General features: G+C 43.9%; 1 protein-coding gene across 2 annotated transcripts; it reads left to right on the plus strand.

Annotated features, from left to right (window-relative positions):
* Nucleotides 1–637: 637 nt before the first annotated feature.
* Nucleotides 638–24,915, plus strand: COA1 (cytochrome c oxidase assembly factor 1). Of its 2 annotated transcripts, none has more exons than XM_080611175.1 (5): nt 638–756; nt 17,105–17,207; nt 20,029–20,180; nt 22,070–22,146; nt 24,752–24,915. In XM_080611175.1, the coding sequence occupies exons 2-5, from the start codon at nt 17,114–17,116 to the stop codon at nt 24,846–24,848; spliced, it is 420 nt and encodes a 139-aa protein (XP_080467301.1). In that variant the 5' UTR covers nt 638–756; nt 17,105–17,113; the 3' UTR covers nt 24,849–24,915. The 2 variants fall into 2 exon arrangements, with proteins under 2 accessions (XP_080467301.1, XP_080467302.1); XM_080611176.1 differs by having other exon boundaries at nt 20,032–20,180.
* Nucleotides 24,916–27,067: the final 2,152 nt, after the last annotated feature.

Raw genomic sequence — 27,067 nt, forward strand, 5'->3', positions numbered from 1 at the left:
CTGGTACATTACAGAGATCCTATGTGCAGAGACTGATAAACAGAAGTACCATTAAAGCATGAATGTATGCCTTTTCAGGTGGGCTAGTGCATAAAAATTAGATAAACTGGTAAACAGAAAGTCCTAACTCATGGACCGTTGTGGATTTATTAATCATTGCCAACAGAGGAAGAGCTGTATAGGAGGAATGTCTATTATGGAAATTGTATTTAGTTGTAGGACTGAAATACGTGGTCTGTTACTTCTTAATAACTACTGCTAGCACTGTTCAGACAGCCAACAGGCATGGTTTAATGAAAAGAATGTGTGGTTGTTTTCATAAGGTTTTTGTGAATAATGATGGGCAAAGCTGCAGGAGATCCCTGATGTTTCTGATGGGACTGCTGTCATGTGCTACGTTCTTGCTTTACTTATATTGATTGGTTACAAGGCAATCACAACCACTGACAGTACTAGATGTTTTCTTGCAGTGGGAGTAGAGGCACCCTGTTGAATCCTTAGGAATGTCTGAATATTCTTCCTCTGCCTCTGCTACATACCCACTCCTTTGCATTTTCCCTTTTATTCTAGGTGAAGTCTGGATAAGAGCTGTCAGGAGACCTTCTTAGCTGGTTTGAGGTGACTAAGTGATACTGATATTGAACCACAGTTTTGGAGAAGTGGCACCGAAAAGCCTGTTGTTATGCTGAGTGTTTACAGGACTTCCTCAGCTGCCCAAAAATCAAGCCATAGATATTGAGCTCCATTCTGAACACGGTAAGTCAGGCCTCAGAAGCCTGCATCCATTGCATAATTGAGTTCAGAATTGTAACAGTCACCAGCCTGTCATCAACTCTTTAAACCAAGACCCAGGAAAAATCACTAGAGCACAGTGCTGTGTAGCTGATATTCACATTGCCAGATCTCTCCCTGTTGTATGAAACCTACAATAGATGTGTTCTTGTTAGCATACCATAGCACTGTGCTGATGCTGGGTTCCATTTCAAGAACTCCCTCAGTTACAGCAGTGCTGAGACCAGAAACCTGTAGTGGATCCTTGGAACTGCTATGGTCACTCCCAAAACCCATCTTGTTTCTTGGCCATGACTAAAGCTCAAGATTTCTTTGTGCAACTTAAGTTCACTTCCTAAGCTGGAAAGTGCAGAAAACATTTCCTAAGTTGGCCAGTTACTTAAGCAAACGAACTGGCAGTCTACTTTTTTCACTAGGGCAGAAAAACAAGGATCGGAAAGTAGTGTTACCAAAGTGAAAACTCTCTCCCTATTATACACTACCACTAAAGGTTACTGTAGCCCTAAAGAGACAGTAGCCTTTCAAAAAGCTCTCTATCCAGGATATAGTACCTATTACATATCCTTTAAGGTTACGGTATCCCTAAGATAAACCAACATTTCAAAAAGCTACTCTTGGGTTTTCCTTACAGTTTGCTGAGCTTGGTTTAAGAGAAAGTTTCCCCCAATTAAAACCTCAGTGGCTAGAGAAATAGGCAAGAAAGGACAGTATAACTGACTGCTCCTTTAGCATAGAGATAAAAACCATCTGGTTGCTCCCGTTGGCCTTTGGGCCAGCATTTGATAGTGCAAGACTTTGTACTGCTGCTCCCACTAACTCCTTTCTGGTGTCACACTCACATATAGCCCTTTCCCATTCCAGCATAACCCCCATACATACTCTGCTTTATACTTCTTTATAAAAGTCCATTTGTGGCATGAAGAGCTTGTATCAGAAACAAAACTATTTAAATTTCTCATGTTTTCTTATGTTTCTTCTTTTTTGGGGGCATCTGAGCACAGCTGCTGAAAGTCTGGGAATGTTTGCTGATCCTGTTAGGATTTCTTCCCCTCCCCATCCCTAAACCAGGTGGCATTTTTAGCTTCAAATTTTATAGCAGGGAGCACATTAAACATCAGGTCTGAGAGAAATGGGAAACAACACGATGGGGCTGCAGTTTTAGGTGTTGCAAACAGCCCAACACTCCATATTAAATATCAACCACATTTTTTGCTTTAAAGTGTGAACAGTCCATGAAAAAGCTACATGAAATCCATTTTCTGGGTGATGGAATGTACGCTTGCCTGGTTTGCTTCCTATTAGGTTATTAACACTTACTGCATCTGTAACTGCTGGTTAGAGTGAAGGAAGGACTTAACTTTCTACCAGAACCCTGGGACTAATTAAAACATTGCCGTTAATGTTTAATGAGAAAGTTGTTACTTTCACCAATAAACTGGCTTAGACTCCTAGTCTCATAAAGCACAAATGGCACATACTGAATCATAGTTAACAGTGGATTTGGAGAAAAAAGTCAGAGGAGTGCAGCTTGTTGCATAAGTTAAAAATGATTGGTTGCTTTTTTACTTTCCCCACCAATACTGGGTAATATATATGCTAACTAGTATTGTCTCTCAGCAAGGCATCCAGACCTGGTAGGGCCAGTTCTTTCTTTCAGTAAGACCTTTGCATCATAAAACAAAACGGCCCAGACAAACATGCCCAGGGGGAAATGCCATGCTTATAGGAACTTCCAAAAGCCAGGGTATAGCACTATTTGCTAGTCGAGCTGGCTGTCTTGGGTGGAGGAGAATGGCCTGTTAGAAAGGAATGGACAGCACAAATGGAAAAGAATAAATAAGACACTTGAAGATGTGTCTAATGGATCTGAATATCAAGCGCAGGAAAGGAGGAAGCTTTGCTTCTCTTCTGTGCCAGCCTTGGGCAGAGAAGCGGATTGGTAACATTTAGCTCTGTATATCTATCAGCCAATTCTGCTATCTTACTGTTTGTATCTTCTCTGGTACCAAGTTATGCTGTGTCTAAAGTGATCTGATTTACACTGAAGAAGCCTCACATGAGGAGAGTAACATTTGGAGACAATGAGTCCTCATTGCTAATGTTATAAAGGTTAAGAAAAAAACAAAATACCACAAGCTGTTTCACAGTGAGTTGACAGAGAGAATGGTAAAAGCATTGAATACCGTGTTCCGTTCCATTCCAAATGCTTCATTTAACAAAGATTAAATACTCATCTGAACACTGTCACTTTGAGGTACCTTCCTAATCTGGCTTTGCTCTTGCAAAGAGCAAAGAGTGGTGTAAATCAAGAATTACTCTGTTGAGGTCAACAAGGCCATTACCTCATATTAAACTCAAAAGAGAGCAAGTCTTGCTTTTTACCTCTACAGCAAATCCATTCAATTCAGCACAAGTACAGCAGTAAGTTTAAGTGCAATGCAAGAAGAGAGCCAATTGGTAAATCTGTGCCCTAAATTCAGTACAGAGTTTCTGAGTATTCTTGAACACTGTAGAACTAAATCTCCTTTTCCTGCTGTATAATCTAGTTTATTTTTCCCAGAAAGAATTCTATTTTCCGTTGTGTAAACAAAAGGCCACGTAAAACATATGGATGTTTTCTGAGCAAAAACCTCAACAACCATAGCTTGTATATATTAAAAAAAACAACAACCCACAAACTTCTGGTTTGAAGATAAATGCAGGGTTTGAGTGTATCAGCATTTTTTATTCCATACCAGTTTTCTGCCTAGTGTAAAATACACACCCTTAGGAGTGAACAGCTGTGATAAGTCGTTAAAAACCAAATTATCTAGGAAAGTAATTTTTTCCATTATGAAAGTGGCTTGTCATATATTAGGGAAATGAATTAGTCACACAGCACACCTTTCACAAGCTCAAAAGTCTTAGACTATGGCCTATATGTTCCCACATATAACAGGAGCAGCTCTCTTTTTTGTACGTACACCACTATCACTCCACAGTTTCTGATTATGTTTTATTCATCTGTAATCATAAATCACTCACAAATCTGTCCAAAGCCTAAAGCTAACCAAACCAGTTCATATTTCTGGCATGAGCTATTCTATTTGCACATCTTTCCAGATTAAAACATTTCTTGTTGTGATATGGAAAGATTCCAGGTACGTGGTGTTCAATGGGAAAAGGTGGCAGCATGACATTTAGGAGATGTATGTGTGGAGATGGGAAAAAAAGCAACAGGGAAGAAAGACACATTTGCTTTTGACCCACTAAATAGAAGAAGATCAACTGAGCAATATCTGCCCACTTCATCCCTTGTTTTAGCAGTCTGCTTTCTGGGACTGTTCAGTGTAGAGAAGGCTCAAGGATCTCATCAATGTAGGTAAATACCTGAAGGGAGAGTGTGAAAAAGAAGGAGCCAGGCTCTTTTCAGCAGTGCCCACTGATGGAACCAGAGGCAATGAGCACACACTGAAACACAAGAGGTGCAGTCTGAACATCAGGAAGCGCTTTTTCACTGAGGGTGACTAAGTGCTGGCACAGGTTGCCTAAGGAGGCTGTGGAGTCTCCATCCTTGGAGATACTCAAAAGCCATCTGGATGTTTTTCTGGGCAACTGGCTGTAGGCAGCCCCATTTGAGCAGTAGAATTGAAGACGTCCAGAGGTCCCTTCTGACCTCAGCCCTTCTGTGATACTGGGATACTGCTTTGGCCTCTTGTCAGTGAGAAAGTGAGGCACCTCATTTTCTTGGTGGCTTCCTTCAGTCAGGAACAGCAAATTTTGGAAATGCTAAGGGTGCTGCAGGAGCTCTGTAAGGGACTCCAACAAGCAGTTAGAGTTTGCAGAGGGAAGGAATGAAATGCTTGTGAAGACAGGATGGCAACATTACATCTGGCAAATTAATTGAAACAAAGCAGGAGTGAAAGAATTGCATATTACTTCCACTTCAGTCACTCCGAGTAACATTCCTGTCATTTTTGTGTCAGGGAGGGAGAGCTGTGACATAACTAATAAGTATACCTTGAGTATACCTGAGGACAGTTTTGTGCCAGTGGCAGTGGGAGCACAGGAGGAATGCTGAGAACTACTGTGAAAGGACTTGTCATGTGCAAAAGCAAAGCAGAGCTATCTGGATGCCTCAATTTTTTGACATTAAATTTCAGTGCAGACCAGTGAGGCCTTGGTAGTATCTGGGGTTATAATAATGTTTTTCAGAATGGTTTATCGTGTCATTCTCCTGCACAGGATGAAGATAAGCACATCAAGGTGTGCTTAGGCCTAGGGGCTTTACAGTGCTGGTGCTGCAAGCTGCAACATTTAACTCTAGCCATAGACAAGAATTAAGGGCTGTACTGTGATTATACTGGGGGAAACACAGAAAAAGGGGTCACACGCCTTCATCTCCTGTGACTAGCTTGCCTTCTTGAATGCCAGCTCTCCTACATTCTAAGCAATAGCTGAGATGGACTCAATGCAGTGGTAGGCAGCAGAAAAAGTTGGAAGGCAAGCTCAGTGCCAGGCTCAATACTGCCTTTGTCAGAATGCTGCTTTCCTGGAATGGTTTCCCATCTGCATGGCAAGACAAGGTGGCAATTTCTTTTTCTTGCTTAAGTGCATTTGGCAAAAGGGCAGGATAGAGGAGACTGAACCTTTCACAAACACACGCTCTGTAACACTAAGCTGAGTTCAAGCAAAGTGCAGCACTTTCAAACTGTACCTGGCACTGTAGGGCAACCCTGACAAGCAAGATACAGAAGTTCAATTGCAGCTTTAATGCAGAAGTAGCAGCTTTCTGTCTGTCACTGGAAATACATCTTGCCAAGTTTCAAAGGTGGCATTTTATTCTTACTCTGTAGTACGCAACCCTGTTATCAGATAATAATCCCTTCATGTTTAGATGGTGCTGGTAGAAGTGGAGCTCTTTTCACATGTTCCTCTACTCTGCCCCTGCTCCTTATAACCACAAGTACCTGCAGCTGAAAAGTCTTATGTTAAGTGGCTGGCTTTCTCTAACAGAGACCTCAGAGAAGCACTGCTGGGCTTAACATATTGTTTTGCCCAGGCATATACAAGTGTATTGCAGAAGGCACTATGCAAATAGTGTTCACAGAGTTTATAATTTCCTGTTAGAACAGCAAAGAAAAGAAGGTCATTGATTTAAACCAGAGAATACAAACAATTTCCTGCCCACAAAGCTGCCAAATGCTTGGAGTTATTGATTCTTTTCCTCCCTGCTGCTAACCAAACACTTCTGGTGCTGTCATGGGCGTCGTCAGCTTATTGACTAAGCAAACATAATCCATTAAGCCAAACATTTTAAAAATAATAGAAAATTACAGTGGCTATAGTAAAAAAAATCTGTGTTCCAGAAAAAAAGAAACCAAATAGGAGAGGAAAACCAGTTCCTGAAGTTAATTAACTTTTATGTAGATTCAAGTTTCTGGAATTTAAGTTTGGATCCAAAAGAGAGAGAAAAGAATAAATTGAAAGAAGACTGGGGAAAAAAAAAGGAAGCCCTTTCCTAAAGAAGCCAAAAAAGAGAGGGTGTAGAGAAGTAAATACTTCCAACTTTAAGACCCCCCCCCAAAGAAGAAGAAAATATTGCAAAATTGAGATTGGAAGGCTAAAAAGGTGCAGCAGCAGCATGGTAAAGGCATGTTTTTATTTATTTATGTACTTCTTAGCAGCAGGAGGCCTGTGCTGTTGTCTGAATATTGTTTGTGAAGCCAGAGCTGAGCACAGCTGATGCCTGTCCTCGGAACATGTCAGTTTGAAGGTAGCACGCATCGTATTAATAATTGTAGAACAATACTTGCTGTCAAGTTGGTTACAAGGCAGTAGTTCACTGAAGGGGGGCTGACAATGTCAAAAAGCATTAGACCAGAGCCAGCAAATGCTTTATATGCTACAGCTGAACCCAAAAGATGAATTGATGCCCTGGATCTGACTTTAAGACATCTGTCTGCTCTGGAGAGCATGTGTTTGTCTGAAGAAGCAGGAAAGAAGTTGCGTTTCTCTCTTCCTCCAGCCATCTGCCTACACACAGAAGGCAAAGAGCAAGAAGCGAGGGAACAAATCATAGTACGTTGTAAATGGACAGGGATACTTTGCTGACAAAATAATCTTCAGGAGTATGAGCATACACTCAGGAGAGGTGTTTAGAGGCAGCAGGGAGACAACTACCAGGTTGGGACACCACAGAGAGGGCTGCCTTTCCCCTGGGACTGGCTGTTGCAGGTGCAGCTGCTGGCTTCTTTGGCCGAGAGCCTTGCAGTCCTTTGGTGTGAGAGCTAGCAGTGAGGGAAGAACCAGTCCGAAGGGACACCAGGAGAGAAGTAAACAACCAGATTACAAAGTGATGAAAAACAAGAGTATCAGCCTTCTACAGTGACTTAGAAGAAGGTGTGACGCTTTTTTCCACTCCCTCATGCCTGTTGATTGAAGAATACTATTAAGGCAAGTAGTCACAGATTATTAATGACCTGGTAACAGCTTCTTTAATTTTCTAATAGGTGCCAACTGCAGTTGCTGTAATTATTCTGCTGGTCCTACAACACACCCTGTGCCATGCTGCAAAATGCTTCTATTTTTTATCACTGGAACACATTGTTGTACCTCATAACATGCATGTACAGTACACAGGCAACTTTACTTAACTACATCTTAGGCTGTCAAAGCATTTGGCAGCCATTAAATGTCGCTATCTTCCAGCAAAATAGGAACCAGGAAGTGTTTAGTCACTTATTTTCGTATGTGTGAATTGAGACACCCAAAGTTTATGGGTTTAGCCATAGTGATGCAGTGAGTCAGTCCCAGAGCTGCTTGAGAAACCCAGGAGCACGGTCTTCTGCTGTGCCTGTACAAGAGCTGCAGATGAATTGGAAATTACACTGAGCAGGGGCTTTTTGTACCTAAGCAGAGGTCCCTGGGAGTAAACATTGTATAAAAGTGATGGTATCTCTTTATCCCTCTTCCTGATTCCCACAACAAGAGAGCTCAGTAGCATGCAATGAGGAAAGAAAACAAAAGTGAACAGAAAAATGTATGTGTTGTGGCACTCTGGAGCCTTCATTTTCAGAAGTCTGTGGGCATGGATCCCTGCCAGCATCATTAGCAGCAGTGATTCCCCACTAACTGGTCCTGTTCCCTTTCCTAATGGCTCACAGCACACCTATGTTTCTTGTGTGTGCCACTTTTGTCATATTTCATTGTATTTAGCCCTTAGCAATCTAGCATTTTCTCAACAAACACCACAACCAAGTATTGAAGATTACAGTAGCAATAAGTTTAAGAGGAAATAACATTGTGTTGTTAGCAGCCCTGTTTGAAAGTTTCTAGTGAAGGTGTTCTTCACAGTGCCAGAAAGCAGCCTACTTTTCAAAGATACCAGCACTTTTAGGAAACAATGATCCTGTAAAAGTATTGCCTGTTGAGCACGCAGAAACCACATGATGTTTTGAAAAATCTCGCTCATCAACAGTATGTAAAACATAGTTGGTGCTTTTGTCCAGCTCTTGAACTGTCACACACCCTCGTTGGGCAAAGCCCTGTGCTGTAGCTCCATACAAAAAGCTTCTCCTCATATCCCTAAAGGTAGGTTGCTGAAGGAAACAGCCCTGGAGTTGTGGTGAACCTCTCTAGGCTGGAATGTTTTAGCCTGAGAGAGGAGATGGTGTATGTGCAGGGACAGAGCCCAGGTCTCTGAAGACCAATTACCTGTCTTGACACAGGATTCCTGTAAAGTCATTTCATGCTTTTCTGCCACAGCTCTGCAAAATGAGAGGAAAAAACTATTCCTGCTATCCCTAACAGGAGCTGCGGAAAGACCCAATATTTAGTGAATAAAATAGAGGTATCACTTAAAGCATTAAACAGGGAGATACTTCTCCCGTCAGATCATTCCCCACACATGTTCTGAGGGGGAAATATGGATTGCAGTCAGTTGTTCCCTGAAATTCCTCTTGCCCTGACTCATTTTTGGAAGAGAAGCTGATTCATATTCAACTGCCTTGTGAGCATCCAGCATATCTTTTTCCAAGGGTGGACAGATAAATCGATAGCTATTCCTCAGGTCAAGTTAAAGGTCTGACTCCAGGTGCTGCACATGCAAACAGTGTGTCAGGTTCCACCATTTCTTTCACCCTTTTGCTCTCTCCATCTCCATCTCACACAGCTCTGCACAAGTGAACAAGCTGCATCTGTCTGAACGGAAACTTTCAGGTATTATAGAAGTTTCTTGTATTTTCTTTTTTAATAGTTCCCATCAGAACTTTTTTCTTTTTTGTCTTTGAGAATAGAATGTTTCTAGGTCAGAATCCCTGTTGGTCTTGTGCTGGTTTTGGTCTTCAGTGCTTATTAAAGTCACGAGTCTTTGAGGTTATTTTTTCTTCAGATCTTAATTTGTGTTAACAGATTTAGCTGATACTGAACCAGTTCTGCTCATATGGGCAAGGACCAACTTCTGGAAATGATCCAGGTGTCCAAGATATTAGGAAGTAATTAGTTTTTCTCAAAGCCTTTCACTTTTTACGTGTTGATCTGATGTATTTCAAAGGGACTTGACTTTCTGAAAAAGGGAGGGTCAGCTTTTTCTGAAGGAGAGGCCCTTCTGGGGAGGGTGTAAAGATGGGTGCTTGAAATAAATTTACTACGTCTGAGAATCTGGGGGAATTTAGGGTAGCATTTTATTTGATTTTGGTTTTCAGCAGGAAATATGGGGAAGAGCAAGGTGTTTGTGAAGTGCCAATGGTGTGTACTTCTCTAATACTGTGTAATAAAAGGCATTATATCAGCAAGATGTTTGGCCATAGGCTGCTAACGTTCCTGTTAGCACTGGTTCTTTTTAAGGCTTTGTAAATTGGGCTCCATGCTGATCACAGCAGAGTGGATGACATCTTTTACCTCCTCATTTCTGGAAGCAGATACATTACAAGGGAACAAGATCATATGATTTATACTGTGTTCCTGCCTTAAACATTTTTTCCCTGCGACTGCCTCCCCTGGCATTCAGTTCCTTTAGGCCACTGTCTGCTGCATGCTTATTTAGTGCATGCATGTGGATTGTATTATTGAAGTTAGTAAGGCCACAGGCAGGCATGAACCTTACCAGGACTGGAGATAGAGACTCTGAACTTCCAGGCAGGTAACTAGCCTTTAACATAGCCACGAACAGTTCTTAGCCCAATGATATCTGCAGTACTTCTACAAACTTTTGTGACCATTTTCTCTTTCCAAAGTAAAATGTGACCTGTTAGCCAAGCAGCTTACTACAGACTCCTTGTGTTTCTTCATGGTTTTTCCCCATCTCAGGATTTAGTAAGTTGACTTAAAGCTAGATAGGTTCTTGGGTTTGGCTTTGCGATCTTGTCAGTGTTTTCAGCATAATTAATGTATTTGACACAGATAAATGCCCACGGACTGGCAAGAAAGCTAAATAGTCATCACTGCACAGAAAGCATTGCAAGCTCTTTGATGTTTCCATGAGAAATGGCTTGGTAGTCTTCACTGATCACTTACCTTGCAGGTTCAGTGAACCTATTCTAGGAAACCATATACAGAAAATTCACATCCCACGATGAAAACCTACCTGGCTTCACAGCCCACTTCTGCTAACCTTATCCTAAGCACAGTGCTATTCCCTCTCATCCTGAGAGCATGAGACAGTCAAAGGACTATATTTGCTATTTCCTTATGGGATTCTTTTGTTCTACTGTGCCCATCTGGAAGCTGGGCTCTGACGCACGCTGTGGGGAGGCACAGGTACAGCGTGGAGCAGTTCTTTTGAACCTTGGATTGCAGCTCTTGTGACCTCACCCCCAGTGGCAGGGAAGCCAAGAAGCTGTCCCATAGCTTTCTCAGGTAAACCACTCACTGTTAAAACCATAAACACAACTGATTCTTTTCTTCCTGCATTTGGAAGAATGCAGGAAGGTGCAATGTGGATGCAACTTTTTCATTTACCCTACTTAGGAATTCTGGCTCTTAAATCCTTTGCAGTTCACCTCTAAAAGACAAAATGTGAACATTTGCACCTTCCTCCTGCCTCCATGATGTCCAGTTACAGAAACATACAATTAGGGATGCTAATGACAGATTATTAGGCATTAACCTATAATGCTGTGCTCCAGTAACAGCAAAAATGGGTCACTCTGTAGGTATAATTATCCTGCTTCTCCAATAATATACCCTAGTTGTGCCTCTTTTCTGTGATATCCCTAGTGTTTCAGTATGAATCATGGGCAGCTCTAGTTGTCTTTGGAGGACGATCTGGAGCAGGTTGCTGAACTGGCTGGCACATGAACCTGGCTTTCAGAAAGACTGAACAAACTAGGTTGAAGCACATCGTTGCAACTTAAGAGAAAAGCAGAAAAGGATTTAGGCACCTGCCTTCGTTACCTGCAGTTAGGAAGACAGACTCCATTTCAGAGAGGGATAAACCAAGGGGTGGCAGGAGAAGGCTCCTTGGACAACAGGAATGGTGTCCCCAGCCTGGCACTGGGGTGGTGCAGTAGTCTGCAGGGAAAGAGGGCACACAGAGGGGGGAAGGTGAGCAAGCAGGAGGAAAAGAAATGCAGTACGGGCAAGCCTGCCGGATGAGACTATAATTCAAGAGCACACAAGGGAAGTGGTCTGTGGCAGTGGAGTACAAAGCATGTATGAAGATACCTAAAGATACAGAAATGTGCAAATGAGAGCACCCAAGAAGGGAGAAAAAGGAAATGAACCCAAAATATCTGTAGGCACCATGTGAGGCTTTGTGCTAACTGAGCAAGCCACTTGTGCTGTAGTGTGTGCCCCAGGAGATGTGATACAATTACAAGAATGAGGTGGCTGCTTAGAGTCCTTAATCATTCTATTGACTACTTTCACTTTCCTTGTTAATTAGCTAACAGCAAATGCAGAAAATAAGCTTAATGCAGCGTCTTGGCTTGTCAGTAAACTTCCCCATACCTACAGCTGTCCCTTCAAAGCATTTAACTAGGGTAAGTTACACATTCGTAGGAATCAATCTACAAGGAGACCCTGGAAGGGACCATTTCAGTGCTGTCTGAAAAGGTGTTTTGCCTCCCTAAATGCCAAACTGTGCCTTGTCAGTGCAGATCCTGCAGATCTTTGCAGATCAGTGCAGATCTTTGGTATTTCTGAACGTGGTGGCAGGGGCACAATTTGTGCTGCTACTTCTCAGAAATGAGGTAAATAGGATGTTGAGACTATTTCCCTGAAAAAGGGGGAAATAATATGCTGAAATGATGGTCCTGTTGAAACACTTCTTCTGTACTGTGCTCTCTTTGGTGACAATACTGATGATGAAGGTATTTTGTAGACAGTGAGTATCAAGAAGCTGTCTCTAAAATGTTGTCCTGGCATGTTGTTAGTATAGAAATTGGCTCACACCCAGATGCCTTATGGATCTTTCAAGATCAATGGATGGGCAAGAGAGCAAGAATGTAAAATGCAGGTGTGTGCTTGTGCGTGGTTTGCCTGACATTACCCTCATCTCCTGTACTTCCATGACTACCTGGATGGCTTGCAGAAAAGCTGAACCTGGGGCTGACTCTAATCCCACCAGCCAAGGGAGAGTTTAATTGCAGAAGGGTTAGGCAGCAGTTCCAGCCTTGAAGTCAGATGCTCAAGTCCGTGTTCGGGCCTATTGATAAACTTTAATAGTTGTCTCTTGCCACACATATTTAGTATGTCATGCAAACATCTCAGGACCACAGTGGTTCAAAGTGGTTTGAAGGCTCCCAGCTACTTATATTGGTGGCCTGGCAATATATTATCTTGGCCAGGTAGGTAGGCAGTGGCCCAAATTGAGATAGCAAGCAGTGATCACACTGAGTTTGCATGGATCAATTTGCTTCTCTGATTTCAGAACTATATTATTGTTTACTATTTGGTCTGTGATAGCACCCAGAAGCTGGATGTGCTGGTGGAGCTTGGTAGTGCCAGGGTGAGGAGAAGGGAAAGGAGAAGGAGGAGGAAGAAACATCTTCTCCAAAGAACCTGCAGCCCCACTTAGGTCTGAGGGAAATAAAATGAATGTCTGTGGCTTGGTGGGAATGCCCCTTGCTTCATGCTACCTGCCTTTGGTGGATGTACCCAAGACAAACCTCTGCAACATGAATTTCAGAGACCAAACCAGAAAATCTGAATTTGCTGAAATAAGGGAGAATCTCATAAACCCATCCTATTTTTAGAAGATCCTCTGTGGAGAAAACAAGTCTAATTAAAACCAGACTTCATTGTTGCAGTAACCCACCATTTCACATGTGACCTTGGGAGTCTTCCGCTTCTCTGAGTTTGTTAAATCTTGTTATTAACTACCTGAGTCCTGCTTAATTTCAGAGTCAAGTGTGAATCATATACTACCTCCTCCACCATTTCTTACTATTTTCAAGGCACAAAATGAACATTGCACTTGTTAGGAAGCTCTGTTCCTTAATATTCATTTTTAGAGAGCACTAACTTACTATGATTTAATATCTCTTGGTAAGGGTAGGCTCAGTGATTTTGTGTGTGCTAATCTCCACTTAATTGTTTACCACTGCAAATAGCACAAGGGAAAAGATGTTTTTGAAGAACAGCCTAGCTTGGAAATTGTGCTTTTTTAATTACCAGCTGTGAAGAAATCCATTTTTCCACTAGTTGACTTGCATATTTTTTAGTGGTATAACAGGTTCTGAGGGGAGATCTCCGCCACAGATAGCAACATGAACTTCCCTCCTCAGGAGGCAATTGCATTTTGTATCTATAAGATTGTCCTAAATGCATTGTCTTACAGCTACTCCCTTTGTGGCAAGTGAAGTTGAGGGGGTTTGGTCCTTTCCTTTAACAGCCTCTAAACTTTGCAGGCTGTAAATCACTTTCAGAAAGGCTCAGGACAGGAGGTACACCTCTGAGCATGCCTCTGCTTCCCTTCTCTGCTCTACCACACTTCAGCAGAGCAGCAGATGGGAGCAGCTAACATGGTTGGCCAAAGGGCAGAAATCCTTGCTACGAGTCCTTGCCAGAAACAGCTTCTTACTATATTTCAGTCTTACACAAGCTGACACCATTAGTATCTCCAGTGTCATCATTCAGAAATCATCAGCAACTGCATGCTGAGATGCTCAAGGATTTGGATGCACCACCTGGACATCTGTGCAGCAAGGGACCATAATGGTAAGGGAGAGGAGCAGCAGCCCCTTGACAGAGAGGCACTGGATTCCAAAGACACCTCTGTCCTTGCTTTTGGAAGCTAACAGGGAACTGTGGGATGAAAGAGAAGGTTTGCAAGGTCTTGAGAGACTTGTTAAAACGCGTAGCTCTGAACCTCTTCCCGCAATGTGCTGTCATGGAACTGGCTTGGGAAGAGAGCTGAGAAACAAGTGGGAGGAGAGCATCAAGGGCTAGCCTGGGGATGGGATGGTCCAGCCTGCAGGTTTCCCACTGTAACTGAAAGCAAGCAACAGAGATGTTCTCCCTGTTGCATCAGTGAGGACCTTCACAGAGATAGTGTGGGCTGTGCAGCTTCTTTGCACCTCAGCCCCCCACCTCCCTGCCTCAGCAGGGCCAGCAGCAGTGACAACTGCAGGCAGGGGCAGCACATCAGGAGCAGCCAGGAGTGCTGCATGGGGCAGCAGTGCTTGCTGGGATCACCACTTCTCTGCTGCCAAGCTTTCTTGCCAGATGGCAGTGCCTTGGCACAGCACCATCAGGGCACTTGTGGCCCCTGACCTGCTGTGAGCAGAGCTGGTGATGAGCGTTTGAGCACATTACTGATCAGCACAAAGCTTCTCTTACTTTCCATCCCCCTTGTTTGGGTGTGAGCAGACTGCAAGACCTAACAAACCTCAAACCCCTAACAGTGAGTTGCAGAGCTTCTGATTTCCACCATTTGCTAAGGAGATCCCCTGAGCCTTAGTCAAAACTTCCTCACTGATGCAAGAGCTCCACATCTTCCCACTTTCATTCAACCTGCCAGGAGCATCTTCCACCCTCAGACATTTGAGTTAATTACCCTGAATTTCATCACAGAGCAAATTTTGCCTGGTGACACTTTGAAAGGGGCAAAACTAAACACCGCAGGTCACAGCCTGTGGTATCTGATCCACCCTCCAGATTGACCACCTTTTCCCCCTCCCTGTTATGCTCTGTTGGTGTCAGATCTTGCTCCTGGCTGGCTGGCTCTTACGGAAACTTGGTTATTAATCAGATTTTGCAGTTTGAGGGGGAGAAATAATGTTATAAATTGCAATCTAAGGAAGGTTGCAAACACAAGCAGGGGAGCAGAGAGCTCTTGCTGTGCTTGTAAAACCACTAATACCATTTCTCTGTAAAGACACACTTGTACTTCCTCTGCTGCAGCTTCTCACACTGCTCAAGTTCCCCAGGGGAAGTGAAAAAGAAAACTCAGAGATGCAGATCAGGAGTGAGAGATGACTGTACCAGTGGCACAATTTGGGGATTTTGGGGCATAAAGTACATATAATGCCCACATGCTTCTCTGAGTTACTACCATTACTAGCCATCCATAAATGTGAAATAAGTTAAAGAGTGAAGAGCATTAAGAGCTCCTACAGTCAAGTGAACTAGTTAATAAGGAAAGCCTTCAACTAAGGAGAAGCATACATTACAATTGAATGCTAGTGCTGATAGAGTAGTAGATGAAAGTTGGACCTGAGTTGCATTCGTGGTTTCCCTTGAGCTAGAGGATGCAAGAGAAGGGCATATCAGAAAGGCAATGAGAAGAGGAGGCTGCCCATGTCACCCTGACCTGTCATGATGGGAAAGAGCCTTGACATTTGCCTCTCCATCCTCTCTAAACTGTGGTTGTCAGCTGAGCAATACCTGACTAACACATACCTGAGGGATGCTAGAAGAGGTTTTCACAACAGGACTCAAACAGCCTTGCCCAGGTTACGTTTCTGTAACTGGTTTGGGCCTTGGTTTATTAACCAGCTCTCACTGAGTGCAACACTGAAGTCACACCATTGTGGCACTGAGGCATGAAGCCTTTGGGATTAGAAACCTACAGCTTCCCCAAGTGTTCAGCTATCTGCATGCCTACATCAAAAAGGGCAGCCTTTTGCTAGCTTTTCTTTCTTTCCTTTATTTATTCATTTTTAAACTGTTGTCAAAACCATTCCTCCCTGACATCCTAGCTACAAGACAAGCAACAGCATTAAGTCGATACTCTGATGCTTGGTCAAGCCCCATCCTGCCACAGCCTGAAGCAACATGCTACTCTCCACTAAAAACTCAGCTCAACTCCTACTAACCTGTTGTGAACAGGACCATTAGCTCAGGATTTTCAGGCCACACAGTCTCCTTCGTAGAATGTTTTGGGTTGGCTGGGACCTTAAAGCTCATCTAGCTCCAACCTCCTGCCATGGGGAGGGACACCTTCCACTAAACCAGGTTGCTCCGAGCCTTGTCCAGCCTGGCCTTGAACACTGCCAGGGATGGGGCAGCCACAGCTTCTCTAGTGTCTAGTGAAAAATTTCTTCCTTATATCTAATCTAAATCACCCCTGTCAGTTTAAAGCCATTCCCCCTTGTCATGTCACTACCTGCCCTTGTAAAAAGTCTTTCTTCAGTTTCATGTAAGCCCTTTCAGATACTGGAAGACTGTTACAAGGCCTTCCCTGAGCCTTCCCACCCAATCCACGGAAACACATAGTAGGTTGACTTTCTCAGAGGTGTTTCTTACTCTGCTGGGTCATGCATTCAAATGCCAAAATTGTGATTCATTAAAAGGGCAAGCTTGGGCTGGGGGGGTGCAGGAAGGAAGAAAAATAGCTTGCAAAATCCTTCCTGTTTACCCATGGCTTGGGAATAAAACCAGCACAACAGAATACACACACCCTGGCTCCATTATCTTCACTGGCACAGCACTGGCTTGGCTCTGTCCCTCACCACTCCAGGCCAAATCCAGCCCTGCCACAAGCGTGTTTACTTGAGGGGAGTTTACTCAAGAGAGAAATCCATTCCCCGAAGCCTGAATGCTCGCAGTGTGCAAGCGAGCGCACAGGCACCCGGAGCCCCCGTGACAATGTGGCTCTGGCCCCTGGCCACACCAGGGAGGTCATTTTCTTCTCGGCAATTAGCAAAGTGGTGGCATCACTAAAAGAAGTTGAATAAACACATTCAACCCGGCTGGGTCCCTGCTTTGCTCTGTTCTCACCACCCTTCCTTCTGGGCACACGGTGGGGCCCCAGTGAGGAAGAGCCCGATGTACTGTGCTTTCATTCAGGCCTGGTTGGAAAGGGCATTTAGGAAAGAGGAGGAAGGGGGAGGGATAACCCTTTAGCTTTCTTCTTTTACAACAAATGTCTTCCTTTTTTTCTTTTCAGGGAAGAAAAATGCCAGCATCTCTAAGAAAACTGCAGCAAATGGCTATTTTCATGGGACTGTTCAGCGGCGGGGGATGCATCGTGATGTATAATCTTATGCAAAGTAAGCCTTGCTGCTGTTAGCAACCTCATTTCTCCTCTTCCCCTTTCATTTGCTTTTGTGTAGCGGGGAAAATAGCAGCATGCAAGACGTGAAAAGCAGATGAAGTTAAAGGAAGTGTGGCTGAGACTCTGGATTCTGCTTCTGTGGGCTCCGCTTTGTTCAGCTTCAGAGCTGCTGCTCTCCCAAGTGCTGTTGCACACATTTCCAGAGGTATTGCATAGGGAGGAGGCTGTCATGGTCAGGAGAAAGTCTGGTTTCTGAGGGCGAGGGCAAAATAGATGCTTAGGCAGTAATGCAGGTTTCATTTCTCACTGAGATTTCACAAGTGGGCAGGAAGAGAGGACCATCTGTGAGAAGGTATTAATGTCTAGTGGTTTTATCTGTAAATCTGTGTGGTGCAGGCCCTAAACACAGCATGCCTGTGAAGTGCTAAGACACCATTAGTTCCTCCTGAATGAAGGGCAGATAAGAGTGCTCAGTATCAAGAAGACTAGGACACAGAAAGAAAAGCTAGACAGATGATGTTGCTGTATATAGACAGCTCTAGTTGCTATGTGTCTTAGACCATGAATCTGAGTTATTAGTCTAAATGACAGATGCTTATTTTATCTAAAATTGTTTCTAGATATTTAGCATCAGACCAGAAACGGGCTTTGTCTCTCTCAGGGGGTGCTACATGCCTCTCAGCCCTATGCCTCTCCCTTGCTGGAGCTATCAAATGATACTGCTTTTGACCTACCCCTATATCAGAGGATGCTGCCAGAAAAGTGTAGCCAAGCCTGTTCCTCAAGCCCTCAGATAAGCTCTGAAACCTTCCCTTCATTTTATATGTATTAATAGCAAATCAGACAAGGCTGGAAAGCAGGTTTAATTTTCGACAGCTCATGCCCTCAAGCTCTGGAGTACATGACAGATATATGATCCTCTTACGCTTAAAATACCAAATCTGGCTTTAACAAGGACATTAGCATTTTCTAATTTTCAGCTTCAGCATTGTTATCTGGCGAAAGGGAAGTCACCCCCTGTGCTATACAAAAGTCAAAGGGCTCATTCCCTACATCACTTAGCTGTGCAATCAAGTGGTGCAAAACAACAGCTAAGTCTTGCTCTGTTGTGGTGTCAGTGGCCACTGAGTAGCTGTCTGATACAAACCACCAGGCTGTTCAAAGGACACTTTCTAGTGCACAGTGTGCCTCTCTGTAGCCTCTAACAGACAAAGGGCCCTTCTATTGGCCCACACCCATGGCTATCCAATTCCTTCTACCCAATGCACAGAACTGGCCCATGATGGAACCTGTGAGGAGCAAGTGGCTTCCATTATGGTGGGAGCAGGGGAAGAGGGGAACTTCTCTCCCTTAAGGTTGAAGGAAAGCTTGTATATGCATGATCTCTGTAAAAGCAAGCACTCAGGTAATCCTATTTCTATTTGCTGTGTTCACCTCCACACCCTCCTTCTGGGAGCAGTCTCCCAGGCCAACGCCAGGATCATTTCAGTTCTCCTACTGAAACACACATGGACAGATTAGTCAGGCATTTTATGTCCAATACTAACAAGAAACAGCTGAGAAGGATCACCAGGAAACTCAAACCTGTTTCCCCTTCAGCCTGTAGGATGAGTGCAGCATACTTCTAACATTGCCTGGGTGGCTGCTTGCCATGATCCATAGGCACTAAATGACTCCTGTGCTGCAACCCCTTTACCTGGGGCTCCTTAGGGTGGCCCAGGGGACCAGGGAGGACCAGTGCAGGCTGCAGCCTAGTAAAGCTGTTCCCGTGCCAACTGAATGCTGCCTGCTCACAGGGAATGCCTCTAATTAGGGAGTGGAGGCAGCATCCTTCTGCCTCATGCTCCAAGAGTAATACAGGCAAGAGAGCAGGAAACAAACCTTACACTTTGTTTTAAACTCTGTGGAAGGCAAGAGCGAGGTTGCCCGAGTAGGATTTTGATACGTTTGGGTTAACTCTGCCCTTCTTGATGTCAAGAGAGTGAAGTTAGGCTGCCGCAAAGTGTATCTAGAAATCTCAGCAGGCAAGCCTTAAATCTGTTTATCAGTAAATCTCTTCCTCCATAAGGAGAGTCGGCAAGTTTCCAGCCTCACAGCTCAGCATTGTCCATTGGTGACCACTGCACAGCATTTCCCAGCTATACATAGCAACCAGACATTGATAAATAGCAATTTACCACAATTGTCCTCCATATGCCAACACTGCAGCATTCAGTCTACTTACCTATTGTTGCTGCTTGACCATTAACTCTAATGGTGCTTCTCTAATGGCTTCTCTTTTAATGCATCCATCAGTAGAGTTGCAGCTTCCTGGCTGCCACTTGAAAAGCTGTTATCAAGACCACAGCAAGAGTTTCACAGTATTAGCAGCTGTTCCAGTCTCACACTAATGTCTGCAAAATATTCTCCATTCTTAAAGTATTTTCTGAATCTCCTTTGAAAAGAAAATTTGAATTACCTTCAGAACATTTTCAGCTATTCATCCTTATGCCATTTTTTACCCCCCCTTTTTGTGTTCCTTTTAGATGACATACAAATGTGTGAAAAGCAGGGAGACACAGCCACAAGCTGAACTGTGTATCAGTACGGAACAGGCTATATTCAGAGTCCTCTTCACTGAAGTGAGCTGAGCAATGCTCCTCTGATGTAAGGATGTGTTTCCTCCCTTAGCCAAATTTCTCTTAATTAATAGTTTTGGGCTGTTCTTCAGGAAGGGTGGGATAGTCTGGAGGAAATGTCTTTTTTTAAAGTAATTTTTACTTGTTTTTGGATTTTAAGTGAACAGTTCTCCTAACTACCCTGTTTCTCCCACCCAGAAGGTTTTGCCAGGACCCAGTATTACCAGCAGGCTTTGGAGCAACTGAATAGCAATCCTGCTGCCCTGGAAGCCCTGGGTGCCCCCCCTCTCAAGGTTCACAACATCCAACTGACAGATGGGAGTAACCGTGTGGACACAGAAAGAGCACAGGTAACGCTGGGAGATGGTGTCACAGGGTGGCTTCCCAAGGCATGGGGTGATGAGATCAGCTGGGGGATTTGCAGCAGGTCACGAGTCATGTGGGGACACTGGAAGGCAGTAGGATGGGATGCGAGATGACTTAGAAGAGGAACAGGTTTCTAGAGCATAAATTATGGTCCAATATGGGGGACTAGATACAGCACGAGCAGCACCTTTAGGTTATGCTCTTTGGGCAGATCACAGAATGCCAAGTGACCTCCCAAGTCAGTTGATACCCCTCCTGCTACTGTAACCCAGAAAATCATTTTCAGAAACATATCAGATCTAGCTTTAAAATAGCAGCTGCCTCCCTCTCCCTCCTGGATACATCCCACACTATTTTTTGAAGCTTTGTTCAGAACAGTTTTATAGCTGCCTCTGAGCTATGCTGTGGTGCAGCACAAATGGGGTGGTTTTCAAAAGCACTGTAAGCCTGTGCCACGGAGCACAGCTGCCAGGGCTCAGCACTTGGATTACGTAGTGACTGGAGAATGCTGTGCTGGGTTCTGAAGTATTGCACAAGTCTGCCTTGCATCAGCCCGGGGCTGGGCCAAGGCAAACCTCACAAACACAGGTCCACTATCACTCTGGCTTGCTGCCTGAAAAGACCTTTTCCATCTTTTCCAAGTGCTTTTACCCCTTAATCCAGGACTTCCCTAGTTTTGCTGGTGATGCAGAACATCCCTAGTGACCTCTCCAAGTCCCTCATTGGGGGATCTTGTCACATTTGCCTCATTTTGTTCCTCCTGGTGAATAGTTTTGAGTCTTGGGGACCAAGCAAGGACATTAAGGAATGGGGCAAATGGTACAGCACAGAAGAGGGTCTAGAAAAATCAACCTTGAAACCAACTCACTTAAAATTCCACTTTCCATTGCACTCCAGCCAGGCTTCACCCACATGATACCCAAGCCAAAACATTTCCCAGTATCTCAGGTATTCAAGATTCTATCAGGAAACATTTCTAAACCCATAAATGTGCAAACCCCACAACCTCTTATGCTGAGTGAAAAGAAAAGAACCTGTCCTGCTGATGTTCTCCTATGTCATTGTTTAAGAATGCTGGTCGCTTGGGTGACTCAGGGTGAGGTCAGACCCTGCCTTCTGCCGACCTCACCCAAGACATGATCCACCAACTTTCTTCTCTCCTTTTTCATGCTCCTGAGCACTCATATTCTTGTGAAATAAACTGGTTAATCATCATTAATTATTATATCATAGGTCAATTTATTGACTCCACAACATCCCCAGCTCCAGGGCCTGCTGCTGGAGAATCCCTGGCATTTTCTCTTTGCGATTCCAATACCGCCAGCAAACATTACACCTGAAACCTTTCTCTTATTCAAACATTAGACCAAGTGCAATTAGCCGTGGTCAATGCTACAGCTTCTAACTTTGTTAAACAAGAGTAGTAGAATTTGTGACACTGAGAAAAATCATTAAACTTCTGATTGCCTAGATTCACATCAAGGGGCTGATCTATAGAGGATCTCAACCTACAGGTTTGTTGTGGTTATGGGAAGCTGTAACAGTGCAGGTCAGCTCTGGATCACCATGCACTTTGGTAAGGAAAGGTGTTTGCTCATAAATATTTCAGAGAGCAAGTGGTTTTCCCTGGGGGTTGCAGCTGTAACACAGTACATTCTTTCAGCAGAGAGAGATTAATGCATGGCAGAGCAGGCATACTTGTATAGCCATGCACATGTTAGCCATTAGAAAACACAGTGAAACTCTGAAATACAGTAAAAATACACTAGAGTTTAAGGTAAAAAGAAGGTGTTGCATCTTTGATTGTAAAAGGAGTAAATGTCCATTTCATAACATGCTCCACTGAATCTTTGACATACTTTTACATTTGCAGATAAAGTTACCAGTATCTGGAACAAAATCAGCGGGGTACCTCTACATTAACTCAGAGATGGACCATTCCCGCCAATGGTGCGTACTGGTGGGGGGTACCAGGAGAGAAACTGTAGAAGAAAAGAGTGGAGCAGGATATTTGCTTTAGTCATCCGTGTTGCTGAGCTCATGCACACAAAGGAAGCAGAAATTCATGTCTGAAGGTCTTGTGGAAGGTTATTACCGTCATTACAGCAAAAATGTAAATTAGTTGAGAATTACATTGAATTCATCCCCATGAATACAAATAGAAGGAACATTAGCCATTCATTTGTGTGAAATGTGTTCTGCAAACTATAGCTCAGTGTACATACAAATACTGTGAGCCAAGGTAACATTGTCCCCAAGGAGGTGCAAAGGCCACTGAACAGCAGTCCTACCTCCAGTCTAGTATTCTGTATTGCAGTAAGGAAATCACCCATTCTATCAGAGCATATCAAGGTGAGCTAAAAGTCACGCAGGATGGTTGTGGGGTTGGTTATTTTTTTTTCAAGCTATCTGATAAATACTGTCCTTATAGTAACAAAGCATGTGTTAGATACATTATAGTAGAAGGGTATTCCGATTCCACATCATATAGCGGCAACTTTACATTTTTGTAGTGCTGAAGCCTGAAAACCCCCTTTGTCAAGGGTAAACTGATTTCTAGAACTGAGCAAATAATTACTACATGAATTTCAAAGTCCATCTTCTATTGCAAAAGAGGAAAGTTTATTAGACACAAATCTGTTCACATGCACTTGTTATTGAAATTTGTTAGACATTTCTGTTAGCTCTATTTAGAAACCCAAAGCTACAACATTTTTACTCGGCTGCCACCAGCCATATGGTAATGTTTTCTTTTTGTAATTAGAAGAGCACTACTTAATAGATTTCTCTTCTGAATAAGTATGGGAAATTAGGTGTAAAATGATGGGAACAAGGTGCTAGGCTGAGACTTCAGAGTCTCAGGGCCAGGCCTTCTCTCTGGTGACCAGAGATACCCCCAGAGATGCCCAGCCCTGTCTCTTGCACACCTATGCTTCCCTGGGGCCTGGGCTCCGATGCCCTCACTCCTCCTTATCCCTTCCTCACAGATGGAGGGAAATAACAGTTCCCTCTTGCATTACTGAGTTACCGTGAAGACAACTGAAAATTACAAGATGTTAAACTACGGCAGTAATTGAAGTACATACACTTCTGAGTGTTGGTTTACAGTGAGCTCTCCATGCATTTCTGCAAGCTTAAAAGGAGCGGAATAAAAAAAAAAGAAAGCCAACCAAAAAAAACCCATGTCAGACTCAACCATCTCTGCTTACATGTGCAGAGCTCCACATAGCTAGGCAGGACTTGGTGTCCTTGCTGAGGAGCTAAGAGTGAAGTGTCTGGTTCCCATCTGGTCCATGGAGAATTGCTCCTGAAGTCCCAGTAGGAATAACAAACTCATCCTGGTGTGGCTCTGCAGGGCATGCATGTTGGCATTTCTAGTGGAGACCTGGGAGGCAGCCAGGCTGATACACACACAGTTAAATTACAGCAGGCAGTGAACACACTGCTCTGTGCAAGAGGGCTTGAGGCTCCTAAGCCACTGAATGCTGCTGTCTGAGTGCACAGTCTGTCCATAGCGGTTTATTTATTTAGGTGGTTATTTAAAGAAGAGGACAACTGGGGAAAAAGGGGAATTCAGAGTGTATGAGCTGGCTTGGATCTGGAAGAGAAGAGAAAGCATTCACTCTGCACAGGAATGGGGAAGGTGCCCCGAGGCAATAGTGACCAAGGCACCAGTCCTGCAAAATGACACTTGTCTGCCCTGAAACAAATGAAGGGAAGGGCTGGGACTCTATGCCAGGCTGAGGGGAATGAGCAGTTACTCCTTCAAGCCCTGTTATAAAAGAGGCAGTTGCTTGCCCCAAGTTGGATGGAGGTAGAAGGTTGGTGAGCAAAAAGCCCTGTTGCAGACCCATCGCACAGCCTCATTACCCAATTGTATGTACTCAGCACTGACTCCAGCAGAAGCAAAACTGGGTGAGCGCCAGGAGCTTTGGAAAAAAAAAAATCCTGTCTTAGTCCCCCCAAAATAATAGTCCTTCCCAGCTGGAAAAGCAGCATGAGCGGTCTCACAGAAGTGGGTTTGAAACAAGGCTTAGAGAAAGGAAAAGGCTCCCACTTGGTCTTCAGACAACACAGTTTTCCTTCTCCTTTGAGTAACCACTGTCATACTCTGTCAGGGTTTCAGCAGTCACACTGAGTGATCACACAGTGTTCAAACTCCTCCAAGCCAGGATAATTCCTTAGCAACGCAGTCTGGCTCCAAGGCTGGAGAGGAGTGGAGTAAGGAATGCACCCACAGGATGGATAGGAAGAAAGGCACAGGGTTGGGGGAGGAATGTCCTATCTAAAAATAGCTGGCAGGATTTTATCCAAGTTGCATCCAGTAAGAACACGCATCCTGGACCTCTAAATCTGGGCTGTGCTATGCTATTAGGGAAAACAGCTTTCAGAAGCCAGCACTCACAAGCCAAGTTTTAAAGCACTTGAGAGAATCTTTAAAAGCCATGAATGCATGGAATTACTTGTTTCTCCATGCCAGCTGTTTGTACTCTGACTTTACTACTATATTAACAGTGATTGAAACACATTAAAAATCTCTTTTGGTTTGTGTCAGCTGGTGCCTTCAGGATGTCACCTTGAAACTGCGGGATGGGCAGAATATTCCTGTTTACCACTCCCCAGTGGAGAGCATCAGTGCGCAAGAAGGCTAAAAATCAAAAGCAGTTGCTTGTCCACCTCCCACTGAGCTGAAGGAGTCATTAATCGATCGCATCCCACTGTGCCCATGAATGTATACAGTTGTCACAAGTGACAATTTCACTTAAGTGGGTGCTCTCAGCACAATTTATCTGAGATTGACCTCATAACTGTAATTTCTTTCTTTTGCTGGTTTACTCATGTGTTCAGCAGAGCCTAAAATAAAGATATTGCAAAAGACTTGGTGTTCCAAAGAAGTCATGTGTTATTCCCTGTGTGCGCTGGGATTATGAATCCGAAATACAACAAACAAACTGCCAGGGTGGTGGGTTGACCCTGGCTGGCCACCAGGTGCCCACCAAAGCCACTCTATCACTGCCCTCCTCACCTGGACAGGGGAAGAAAAAAATAACAAAAAGCTCATGTGTCAAGATAAGGACACGCTGAAGGTTACTCAGAACTGCTTCATACCAACACTGCCAGACAGGAGATCAGGAGAGCATGTTTACTTAGGGAGGAAAACACTCAGAAGGTACAGAACAGATAAACAATGCAGCAGTTAACTGACTACAACAAAAGACTTTGATTCTGCAGAGATACTGTGAATCAGGTAGAGAATTGCCCATCACCAGGAGCAAGTTGAGGAATAAGCAAAAAAAATCCCAACAAATCCACATAATTTCTATACACCCCCAAACTGCACATTCAAACAGTTGCAAAGTTTAAGGCAGTCTGAGTGAGGAAACACAAGTAACTGCCCTGCCTTCGTACCCTGAAGTGCACGCAAGCCATTAAAAACATCCAGAAAAAGAGACTATTTTGGGTCTATTGTAGTGGAGGAGCTTAAGCAAGCTGCATCTAAGGAAAACCCAGAGTTTACACCACTCAATTCCATTCCCCTTCCATCTCAACATCCAAATTTGAATCCCAGAAGGGGATTCCCAAAGGCCCAGGGCAATGCAAAGTTTTTGAAGAGAAAGGAGTATTACATATGGAAGGGAGAGCTGGAAGTAAAGACTCACTAAAGACCAGCAAGCATCTTTGTGCTCAACAATGACCCAGCAAACTGGGCAAGATGGCTTTTGAACAAATCTGAAGAACAAACACAAATATCAAAAGAAGAAGATACTAAAGGACCACAGCAAAAGCATCTTGGACAAACTATTTGAGAAGGAAACAATACATATAAACTTTAGCTTGGCATTCATGGAGAGCTGCCAGGATGAACAGCACTTGTGAGGCCTGATCCAACTATATGAATGCCCCACACATCAGGGAAAGGATGAATCAAGGAGAGACAGTGTGTGTCAGCTTTAACACTGAAATCACTGCTATCTAGTTTCACAAAACAAAATATAAACCATGTGATTTAAAGCCATCAGCCTTGCGCTGCTGCAGCCCACCTAGCAAGGAAACCACCTGGGAGATGTGGAGATCTGCCAGCCACCCAGCATCTCAGAGCTTGATCAGCTCCAGCTTTTGGTCACTGAAGAAGTTTGATGGGGAATCAAACAGTTGACAAGGAAAAGCCAAAACAACCACTTCACATCCATCAAGAAAAAGCCAAATCAAGCACTTCACACTCATCAACTATCACTTCCCTGGCTGCAGCTTTGATTTGTTACTCATCTCCAAAGAAACTGTGGCTATGGAGAGCAATCACAGCTTATTCAGTCCCTCCCCCTAACCTGGCCTGGCTCTAACCAGTAACACCAGAGATTCTATTACCTTGCTTATGGGAAGCAGAGCTTGCAAAGAAGTTCCATCTCTCACTTTCCCCCTAGAGACCCAGCAGAGCATCCTATTAATTTTGAGCACTCCCAGTCATCCTAACCAACCCATGCGGTCATCAAAGCTGTGAGAATGGGCAGTATGACTGTATCATATCAATGTTTCTCAAATCTTTGAGCCCAGAGAAGGAAAAAAGCAATGGATGGAACATCAACAGAATGGGACAAGAGTAAAACCACATTCAAATCCCTGCTTTTGTTCAACTACCTAATAGCCAGCAAACACAAAATCTCCTACCTCTTGACCTCAAAGAGCCTCAGAAGCCACTTCTTCTCCATATTTGAGCTCTTTCAAGATGCACATATTCAAAGAGAAGAGAGAAGGAAAAGGCCAGCAAACTGATGTGCTCAGTGCCAAGTTGCTTTGGCTGTGTGGCTCCCATTAAATACACCACAGCCCATGGCGGCTGCTGTCAGAGACACAGGTGCTGCAGGAGCGTGCC

This window comes from Psittacula echo, assembly GCF_963264785.1.
Source record: "Psittacula echo genome assembly, chromosome: 2".
NCBI lineage: Eukaryota > Metazoa > Chordata > Aves > Psittaciformes > Psittacidae > Psittacula > Psittacula echo.

Excerpts from the sequence above, each read along its gene's own strand:
- COA1 (XM_080611175.1), top strand. The coding sequence starts at position 17,114 with ATGCCAGCATCTCTAAGAAAACTGCAGCAAATGGCTATTTTCATGGGA. Across the intron at positions 17,208-20,028 it reads GATGTATAATCTTATGCAAA|AAGGTTTTGCCAGGACCCAG; the intron begins GTAAGCCTTGCT and ends TCTCCCACCCAG. Across the intron at positions 20,181-22,069 it reads TGGACACAGAAAGAGCACAG|ATAAAGTTACCAGTATCTGG; the intron begins GTAACGCTGGGA and ends TTACATTTGCAG.